Source organism: Monopterus albus, unplaced genomic scaffold, assembly GCF_001952655.1.
Source record: "Monopterus albus unplaced genomic scaffold, M_albus_1.0 scaffold21.1, whole genome shotgun sequence".
Taxonomy (NCBI): Eukaryota; Metazoa; Chordata; class Actinopteri; order Synbranchiformes; family Synbranchidae; genus Monopterus; species Monopterus albus.
In genome coordinates, this window is record NW_018127901.1 from 3,666,629 (window position 1) to 3,677,673 (window position 11,045).

Genomic DNA, 11,045 nt, shown 5'->3' on the forward strand with positions numbered 1-11,045 from the left:
CTCGGTGAAGCGTCCAGGACAGGTCCAGGAAAAGCCCCCCACCAGATTGTGGCTGGTGCCGCCATTGTGACAGGGTGATGGCTGGCACTCGTTGATGTCTGTCTCACACAGAGCTCCTGTGTATCCTGGCCTACAGCTGCAGGCGTAGGGCTGCAGGGGGTGGTTGGAAACAAGAATCACTGGGACACTTTCTTCTGTCTTCAAATCAGGCCCGACACTGAGACGCCTCTTGCAGCTGCCTCCGTTCTGGCATGGGTTTCGTGTACAAGGATCATGGTCCACCGCATCTATTTGCACCCCGCTCTGTCTGTATAAAATGTCTTTGATACTCTGAAAGAATGTGGCCACACCACTGGGGTTGACATATTGTCCATGGCCCCGTTTCACAGCTGCCATCAGGAAAGTCTGATTGTCGAGCTCAAATGCTCCATAAAGCAGCACCCCTGTGCCCAGTCCTGCTAGCTGAGAGTTGGCAATGCGCAAGAAGCTGAGGTAATGGTTGGTAAGGAAATTTCTGACTCCTTGAGAATTGAGTCGGATGAGTATGCTGTTGTCCACTGTGGCATTTGTGAAACCTAGGAAGAGGACTCTGGCTGTATTGCTGACTGGACCATGGACACCATCACTGCTACGGATAGTTAGTTCAAAAGTCCCATCTGTTGAGCGGGCTTTAGAGTTGAGGTTGCATGTTCCTGTTGGGATACTAAACAAACCAGAAGATGGAGGAATGAGGGAGCAGTGGAACCTGTCCTGAATGTCAGGGTCTTGGGGTTTGACATCTCCCAAAGAACCTCCGGAAAACATGTTCCCAAAGTAATGAACAAAGATTTCCATGGACCTTGGCTCTGAAGGATTGTCATTCTGATCATTTATTTTGATGTGGATTGTTCCTGTGGAGGACATCTGAGGCACACCTGAGTCCTTAATCACAACAGAGAGATAGAAGTCGCTAATCTGTTCTCTGTCGATCTCCCGACTGGTGGTTAACACTCCAGCTGGACTCAGGCTGAAGTAGCTGTTAGCAGAGCCAGAACTGAGGAGGCTGTATAAGAAAGGGCCTTGGTTGGGTGGTAAATCTGGGTCGGAGGCTGTCAGTGTTGTAACTGCAGTGCCAGCTCTCTGGTTCTCCATTACCTCAGCATAGGTGGTTGTCAAAGTTGGACCGTTATCGTTGATATCTTCCAGATTCACAATCACAGTTGTGCTTCCGGTTGCAGGAGGTGTGCCAGTATCCACAGCAAGAACAGTCAGATTATACACAGGAGTTGTTTCTCTGTCTAGCTCCGCAGCCACAGACACTTGGCCAGTTTTTGGGTTGATAGTGAAAACATTTCTATTAAACTCAGGAGCAATGGAGTAAGAAAATCTGCTCCAGCTCGGGACAGAGTCTGAGTCCTCAGCACTAACAAAGGTAACAAGACCACCTGTTGGGAGACCTTCACTGACCTGCACGTCATACAGCTCTTGGGTAAAAACTGGAGGATCGTTAGCGTCAAGAACTGTGATATTCACAAATACCTCATCAATATCTGCCCCATGGATGCTTCCTGCGTTCTTTGCCAACACCTTCAGTGAAATCTTTTCCTCTTTCTCACGGTCTAGAGTACCTATGACATAAATCTGACCCGTGTTTCTGTTAATGCCAAAGCCTTTGTTTCTGCTCTTCCCAAAAATAAGGTAGTGAACCACTCCATCATCTCCTTGGTCTCGATCACTGGCAAACACTTCCCCAACCACTGTACCTTTTGGAGCAGCTTCAGAGACTTCAAAGTAGTACTGTTTGGAGACAAAGCGAGGAACGTATTCATTGGCTCCCTTTAGCTGAATGTTAACATTGGCGAAGCTGCAGCGATCCTCATCTGGGACATTGAAGGCCTTCACTGTTAAATGGTACACCTGCTTAGCCTCGTAGTCCAAAAAGCCCTGGGTGGTGACGGTGCCCGTGTTTGGGTCAATAACAAAGAGGTCACTGTCTGATGACTGAATCACATAAGCCATGACTGCATTAGCTCCTGAATCACGGTCTCTGGCGCTCAACTTGACCACAGTGGTGCCACTGGGAACGTTCTCCTGTACAATGGGGAAGTACTCGTCAGGATCAAACACAGGAGGGTTGTCATTCACATCAGTTACATGTATTGTTATGGTGACATAGCTTGTTTTTGCAATCCAACCACCATCAGTGGCTGAAGCTCTAAGCTCATGTTGTTGCTTCTCTTCAAAGTCCAGAGGGTGAGCTAGGGATAACACCCCAGTTTTACTATTAAGTGCAAACAGACCTTTGTCGTTGCCTGACGTGATACTGTATGTGATAAGGCCATTCATTTCTTTATCTTTGTCTCTTGCAGACAGGGTCCTTATTGCTGTACCCACAGCAAGGCTTTCAGGTACAGTAGCTGAGATTTGGCTCTGTGAGAACTCAGGGGTGTGGTGGTTTTCCTCAGTGACTGCAATTCGCACTGATGTTCGTGCTGACAAAGGAGGATTTCCTCTGTCACTTGCTGTGATGTCAGTGAGGAAATTTTTATTCATATCAGATGTAAGGGAGGAGGCAACAGAAATCCATCCACTTGTTTTATCAAGTCTGAATTTATTCGAGCTGTTTCCACCTGTTATTAGGTACTCAACCTCTGAATTAAGGCCAAAGTCTTTTTTGTCATGAGCTACAACCCTGATCAGTCTGGTGCCAACTTTGACACTTTTTGTGACAGGAGTAAAGTAACTAGGTGAGTCAAACTCTGGAGGATTATCGTTACTGTCTACAATGTTCACAATTACTGTCGTCTCACTCATCAAAGGCTTGACTGCCCGGTCCGAGGCCGTGACAATGAAGCTGTGGCGATTTACATTTATACTACTAGCACTTGTTGAGTTCTGATATTTTAACTGCTGCTTCACAAATATTTCTCCAGAGCTGGCATTAATTCTGAAATACTCTGACTGGGACCGAATGAAATAAAATATTTTGCCATTGAAACCCTCGTCAGGGTCTGTGGCAGACACCTGTGTCACCAGCGAGCCCACCTCTGTGAGCTCAGGGTAGTCCAGATAGTAGGAAGGACGACTAAATCTGGGGGCGTTGTCGTTAATATCTGTTATAAATACGGTAACATCTGTACTAACTGTCCAACCAGAGTCGTGGGCAGACACTTTGATAATGTAATGATCTGTGTCTTCTCTGTTGAGTAGCCGACTTATTGTTATGTCTCCTGTGCTTGGATTAATATTGAATGGAAGACTGGTATCTGTAAGTGAATATCGGCTAATGGCATTTGAACCAGCATCCTCATCTGTGGTGGTGACTCTGGTGACAGTGTAGCCCACTGGGGCATTTTCAGCCACTGTGGCACTAAAGATCTTAGAAAACCTGGGGGCATTATCATTCACATCCAGTACATTGATTAGCACTTTGACTGCTGTGTTTTTGGGTGGCAACCCCCGGTCAGTGGCTTTGATTTTCAAAGTATACTGAGACACTTTCTCTCGGTCCAGTGGCCTGGTGGTCCGTATTTCACCAGTTGCTCGATTGATGCTGAAGCTGTTCTCCTTATTGCCGTCAATGATAGCATATTCCAGCTGTCCATTAGGGCCACTGTCTAGGTCGACAGCAGAGACCATCAGCACCCGCTGAGGTGAAAGATTCTCTAGTATCTCAGCATGGAAGGGATCCTTATCAAACACTGGGTGATTGTCATTCACATCCAGCACAGTTAACTCCACTTTTTCATAAGAAGAATAAGGTGGGAAGCCCTGATCTCTGGCTTCAATCCAGAGAACATATTTCTGAATGTGTTCATAATCCAGTGGGTGTCTGATTGACAGTTCGCCAGATAACTGGTCAATATGAAAGGCATTATCAAGGTTGCCACTGGCGATATAATATGACAGAGGTCCACCCCTCATAGAAGACCCAGTCACTGTTGTAACGATGTGGTTTGTCGGCTGGCTCTCAGGGAACGTGAATGCATGCTCCTTCAGCTTGATGACAGGGAAGTTTCCTCCAGTAACAAAGCGGACAGTCACAGTGGTCATGTCTGTTTTGGGGTTAGCACCGCTGTCTTTTACTCGAACAGTGAGGGTAACTTCTGAGCTTCCAGTTAGTTTCTCATTGGCCGTGATGGCACCTCTGACTGGGTCGATCTTGAATTTCTCAGAGTTTCGCCCCATTAAGGAGTAGTGCAGCTGGGCGTTGGAACCCGAGTCCTCGTCAGTGACAGTAACAGCGAAAACCAGGGACCCTGATGACACAAACAGGAAGAAATAAGTGTTACTGCATTTAATAAAAGCCACCATCTGTTATCTTACACCTAAACATACATATGAAGCCAAGTAAGAAAAATGATCTGTGTAGAAATACTTTACTTTGCAAAAACAGTAAAACTTCCAGTTTAAAACTAAAGTAAAATTCTTTTCAAGAAACTGCAAATACCCTATGTAATTAAAACAGGGCATCAGCATGGTCAAATCAAAAGTTTAAAGTAACACCGACACAGCCCAGTAGCAGTGAGAACAGGTGCAAACCATGACACTTTGTTCTCACCTGCTCCAGTAGAGGCAGGGATGTGGGTGACATAGGGGTGGTGGTGGAAACGTGGAGGGTTATCGTTGATGTCGGCCACAGTCACAGACACGGTGGCGGAGCTGGACAAGCCCTCAGGTTGACCTCCATCTGTTGCCACAACCAGCAGCTGGAAATTGTCCCTGTCTTCTCGGTCGAGCAGGGAGCTGGTGATGATCTGTCCTGTAGCCGGATTGATAGAGAAGCGGCCATGTCCTCCAGTCAAGCTGTAGCTGTGGGAAAAATAAAGCAGGACAAGTTTCCGTGTCAGGTTTGTAAATTTAGATCAACAAGGGACTGTAGCTGGGTCAGATATTTAACTGAATTTGTGTTGGATGCCTTGTGAGTTCTCATAAAAACCAACTCTGAGTAGTAAAGTCATTTTTAAGTACCTATGAAAACACTATAAAAATATTATTAGACATAGTAAATTCTATGTTTGATTGTTTTTACTCCTTGACATTGTTTGGCAAAATGCTAACACACTCATTTCCAGGACCTATATTTATTATAAGTCATGTCGTAGATATATTCGTTCCTCTATCTTTGCCAAGTGAAATATCAATTTGCATTAATAAAAATCTGCACCAATCAGAAGTGCATGTGAATTGCCTATAGAAAAGGAAACAGAGAAAATGACTAACTGGTCTTCTCAAGGGATTTTTACCACACTTGCATATATATACATGTTTTAGTGTTTCAAATAAGATATTACATTGTGAAAGGACACTAAAAGGTGTCAACCTGCAGGTAATCCATAAAAATCTCCCTGTTACTTCACTGTGGCTATGGAGCTCCTTCACGTGTGACATGAGTCATTCCCATAAACCAGTTTGTTCATTTTATTTGCTCCACTGCCACTGGCTGATGGGTCTCATTCAGAACAGTCACAGTGTGATCCATAGAGGGCACTGTTTCAAATGTCACAAGTGCAGATTTGATGATAAAACATGCAGTAATGTTCATATTATTGTACTGGCATGACATCTAAACAGTGAGTGAACTGACTGAGGCATCTGGTTTAATTTTTGTTGTCAAATGTATCCACTGTTTTTTGCATCACTGGCCACAGAGAGGCCCCGTGGTTCAAGCTGCCTTCTCTTCTGAAGTTGGAAAACTCCAGAATCCTTCAAACTGATTAATCATTAAGAAAAAAGATTAAACATGCAATACCTAAAAGATGTATCACATACAACACAAACTAAACATAAAGTACATACATAACATCACACAGCTACCTACTCATCAGGACTTAGGGGGCACACTCTTTGGCTTTCAAAAAAATATCATGTTTCAGCCTGTATCTGACGAGTCTCCAGCAGGGCCAAGACATAAATGTAAGCTGACACATAGTACATACATACACATCAGTGCATATATTGAAAAGACTTCTTGAAAAAGCATGTCCCTCCACAAACGGGATGACAAATTACAGAACACCGTGTGAACACAGAGTGGATACAAAGCTTGTCTGGACATCATCAATAACAAACTGTCCAAAGATGTTTGTGGTCTGAACACAGGCCAGAGACAGATCCAGGTGTCAGACTTACATTTAAATGAATGTATGAACCAAAACTAATAACTGAAGGTAACCAGTTCTGGTAAAGGGCCTCCATCTCCCTGAACCCCTGATGGACACAACTCACACTGTCATAGATGATTAACATCCTCATTACCATGTTTTGGAAACTGGAGCGCACTGTGGTACCCCCAGTGTGTACCCGGTGGGGTTACTAAGGAGAGAGGAGGGGTCACACTTGAGTCAGCGTCCAACATGAGAGAAACTGGCCAGAAGCTCTTACTAGCCGCCCCATGGAAAGAGGCTGAAAGTATGAAAAGTTTGTCATCTGGCTTGAGAATAGCAGCCCAAACAATGACTCTGGGTGTTGATTACAACTCTACACTCTCTGCCTAAACTGCTGTCATCAATTGCAACATCGTCCTGGAATTATGAGGTACAACGTTTCACAGAAGGCGTGAGGCAAACCCAAAACTGGTCCCATCAATTGCAACATCGTCCTGGAATTACACAGCCAATGATGAGGTACAACGTTTCACCGAAGGCGTGAGGCAAACTTAAAACTGGTCTTATGTGGCCTGGAAAGGTGGTTTCACACCAGGGAATCAAAGCAAACTAAAGCTGACCTGATTACAGCAGTTACTGGAACTGTACAGTAAAGCAAACTAAAGCTGACCTGATTACAACAGTTACTGGAAGTGACACAGATCTCCTCTGCATTGTGAGAAATGGCTTCATTAGTCTTATGCACACAAAAGATTCCTATTCCTTTATTAATCTGTCTCCTAATAAATAAAATTTGAAATAAACATTGAGTGAAAATTGCCTGTTGTTCCCTACAGAGGTCCCCGGAAGAAATTAATCAGATTGTGAAGCTACTTCTCTAATTTGTTTTAGAATTTGGTTTATATTTTTTTCAATTCATTTCAAAATGTAATCATGTCTGTAAAGATTTTTAAAAAATTATTTCATTGTTAACGTCCCCTTAGAAAACTAGTCCCTTACAAACTGTATTTCAACCTAAAAGGCTGGAAAAACTGGATCAAAGTCAAACCTGTTGAAATGTATTTGGGTTCAAACACATAAACAAGTGGAGCGCCTTGAGGCCCCAGGGGGTTGAAGGCACTGATCATTAATTGCAAAGTAATGGAGTTTGTGTTTGTGCTGGGAACATTTGTTGTATATAAGCGCCTATATGTGTCTCTGAGCTCTTTAATAAAGGCATAAAATGCTGTCTCTCTCTCACAAAAACTGCTAAAAAATACAAGTAAACAAGTCAAAACACAGAGACACCAATATTTACCCGTTAGATTCTCACAAATAAAATACAAAAAGGAGTTCTCTATAAATAAAATAAGTGAAGAGGAGCCAGAGAAGTGTAGAAACTTCTTTATCAGTACCTTACAACACCATTGATGCCCACATCTGCATCTGAGCTGTTGACCAGTAGCACATCTGTCCCGGTCGGGGCGTCCTCCATGATGGTGGTGTGGAAGGTGGAAGAGGAGAAAACTGGGACATTATCATTGACATCATCCACCAAAACCGTTACAGTCCCAGTTCCACTCAGAGGTGGAGACCCTGGAGAGGGGAGGGAGGAAAGGAAGAGAAAAACAACCGTGAGTGACAAGAGCAGTTTCCTGTTCCTTCAGTGAGCACAATAAAAAGAATTGAAGGAGAAATTGATTCACTGGCCTGGATAGAAGCAGCTAATTACTTTCCATTCACATGACAACTTTCTAACCGACAGTACTGGAAGCTTCTTTTCATGCCAAGTTGGTAAAGGGGACACAGTAACATGTGAGTGCCATAAAGAGTCGCATTTTAACTTCAGACACATGCTAACTTATTATACATGACTTGTCATTTGCAGCGAGAGCCACACTGACCCAATTCATACTCATGCAAGGACTCAGCTACAGTATTGCTGCTGCATTTAATTCAGGCAAATGTGTCTGGCCACCGGTTTGGGTTTCAGTCGGCCATAGTGCCACATCAACACACATCAGCGCAGAACACATCAAAAGAGCTCAGTGCCTCTGAAACCAAATCTTTCAGGCGTCCTTCCTGGGGTCCTGGACACTCACAGATATTATCTGCACAGTGAGGTATCTATTTTAAGCAAGTTCTTCTGTGGAATCTGAGTTAGGAGAAGTGCTATTTTCAGCAAAAATCGAATCGTTTTTCTCCTGGAGCGGGTGACGAAACGGGGCTTGCAGGCCTCAGGAGGACGGATTTAAATCAATAGCAGATGAAAACAAGCTGCAATGCAGAAAAACCAGAACAGAAAAAAAGAGATCCAATCATCTGCCTTGCTAGAGCTGCCCTTTAGAGTCACTGAAAAAACATACTGAACTGTCCGACCTTCAGTTCTCTTCACCTACTGTAAAGTCACAGTACGGGTTCTGGGAACATCTTTAAAGCACTGGAGTTATTTTGAGCTCTTAATGATTTGCATATGTTTACACTGTTAACCAGGAGAGAGAGCACCTGAGGACTGAGAAAAGCTACATGAGGCACTTTTCCCACCTCTAGTGTGTAGCTGTTCCCTCCTGCAGCTCGCTCCAGGAATCTATGTGAATGTGTCAACTATAATACACCCAAATAAACGCATACACAATCATGAGCTTGTGTCTCCTGTGGCTGTGTACTCAGCTGCTGAAAGCATCAGATACTTGAACTTGCATACCATGGGGGCCTAGCTTAATAAGAAATAATAAAAACATTTGGATGGACACCAAAATTCTCTCTTAATGCAGAGCTGTGCAAAATCAAAGCACAACAAATCTGAGAAAAGAGACTGTTGGGGGGTGGAGGGTCAGAAAATAAAGCTTAAGGAACACTGGCTCTATTGCTCAGCCAGAGAAAATCAGGGCAACCTGCTCATTGCATTTTGAGCTAGTTCTTGTTGTTTGGAAGTCAGATCAATGACTGTATCTGTCCCTCATGAGTACTGCTGATAAAATGACTCCTCTCTGTCACACTGCATGTCGAAAAGGTAGTAAAAGGAAAAAAGAAACCAACTCTGTAGAGAAGTCTGTTGCGGTTCCAGACCCAGTGAGACTTATGGTACAGGTACTAGGTTTATGTATTATTTACTGTTTATAGCGGCATGGCTGTATGGATGGCAGCGTGGGTCAGTCCGATGCCTTGGCTCAGACTAAAATATATTGACAGTTAATAGATGGATTGCTGTGAAATTTTCAAGGTCTCTAGAGGACCAATGCTTTTCAGACCTTTTCATCTAAAGTCCCTATTAAGGAAAACATTTAATTTACCCAAAACACGCAGAACCTACTGTATGACATTTTCATCAGCCTCAGTTGTCCTTTGTGCTTAGTGCTGATTACTAAATGTTAACATGCTAACCATTGTGAAATGCTGTCTTAACAGCTGTACTTTACCTAAAACATACAGTCTAAAATTTGCAGAATTAGTTTCAGCCTGTTCCAAAAACGTATTGAGGTATACATATATAGAGATCCGGCCTTGACATCCGGACTAGGAAACAGAATTCCAACCTCCTCAAACAGCATCACACCAGCTGAAGTGTCCTTGAGCAAGAAGTAAAATCCCCTACAAGCTCTCAGCTGCCGTTAAGTTGCTGACACCAAGCTGTGACCGCCCCCGAAGCAGAGAGGACAAACAGAACTTCCTTACAAAGATCAACAAATTTGACCATTATTGTTGGGTTGGGAGACCACCACAGCTCATTACAGGAGGGCAGGGGGTTTTCACAAAATGAGATTTGAGATAGTTTATTCTAACATCATTTCACTGCCCGGCTTTATGACAATAAACAGACATTCGAGCTTGTCATATGTCCAGATTTTCTGGTCAGAACAGAAGTGGCTAACCTGCACATTCAGGATAAACACAGCTGAATTCCAGAAGCCAAGTAAATGACACAAACAGGGGTAACAGTAAACAATTTTTATCCAAAAAACCATACAACACTAATCTTCAGCGATTCATTACTAAAGTGACTCATGTCCTCTGCAGTTCTACCTACGCCTTTGCTGACTTTTCAAGAATCCTGTGTTTATAACCAAATATAGGCAATGTTGCATTTTGAGGCGATTATGTATTTCCACCTTTACAAATATTTGTGATTGAGAGAACACTAGTTATAAACATGATACATGATTTACACAGGGGCGTCCAACAACCAATTTGACATTAAATGTGAAGAATGAACAACAGCAGAAACACAATCCAACTGGAAAATGTAAACTGTGGTATTTAAGTGGCATCCAGTCTATAGTATATCATATGTAATCAGGCACAACATGTAGCTAAGAGCCTGAACAAACGTAGTCAGCAGGATAATCCAGTCAACATCATATGCTTGAACCTGTGCTGTCACATGTTGCACGTACACAGCAAGACTGATTTGAGTCAGGAGGTTGTGATAGCAACAGATTAGTCCCTCCTCATCTGATCCTCTTAACTGAGGAGCACAGTGTCTTTATCAGTTTAAGTTAGTCACCGCAAAGCTGCTGCTGCTGCTGCTGCTGCCTGGCAAAGTGTGTCTGACAGTGAGCAACTCACCAAAACTGCTGTTTATCAGAGATGTTCTTTGAAAGCTGGAACAGCTGGGCTGATAAGTGGCTGTGAGAACTCAGTGGCTCTGTCTACAAAACCCATTAGCTCCTACCAAGAGACTGAGGGAATGACTAAACATTTGTTTTTGAATATCAAGCAGCAAGTATATTTTTCTGGGCTCAAACTGCCTTCAGTTACACAGTGAGAGCAGTTGTTGCACATCAGTGGCATTGTTTTCCACTGAAAGCGGAAGCAGGCTAAGCTACAAGGCTAGCCCAGCATGTGAGTGTGTGTGTGTTGGTGTGTACAGTATGTAGAGCACACGGCCATCCTTCCAGGCGTTTCACTTCTAGACAGGACGTGATGTCACAACCTGTTTATTGACTTGGGAGAAGGAACAGTCTTCTGTGGCACGCTGAA

The 11,045-nt window shown here is 43.5% G+C and overlaps 1 protein-coding gene across 1 annotated transcript in view; it reads right to left on the reverse strand.

Moving 5' to 3' along the window:
* Positions 1–11,045, reverse strand: part of fat4 (FAT atypical cadherin 4) — a 98,711-nt gene that overhangs the window by 17,726 nt on the left and 69,940 nt on the right. Inside the window, exons 7-9 of the mRNA XM_020594047.1 lie at positions 7,481–7,661; positions 4,541–4,791; positions 43–4,238 (exon numbers count right to left, since the gene is read on the reverse strand). Coding sequence (XP_020449703.1) covers positions 43–4,238; positions 4,541–4,791; positions 7,481–7,661 — 4,628 coding nt within the window. The remainder of the gene's footprint in view (positions 1–42; positions 4,239–4,540; positions 4,792–7,480; positions 7,662–11,045) is intronic.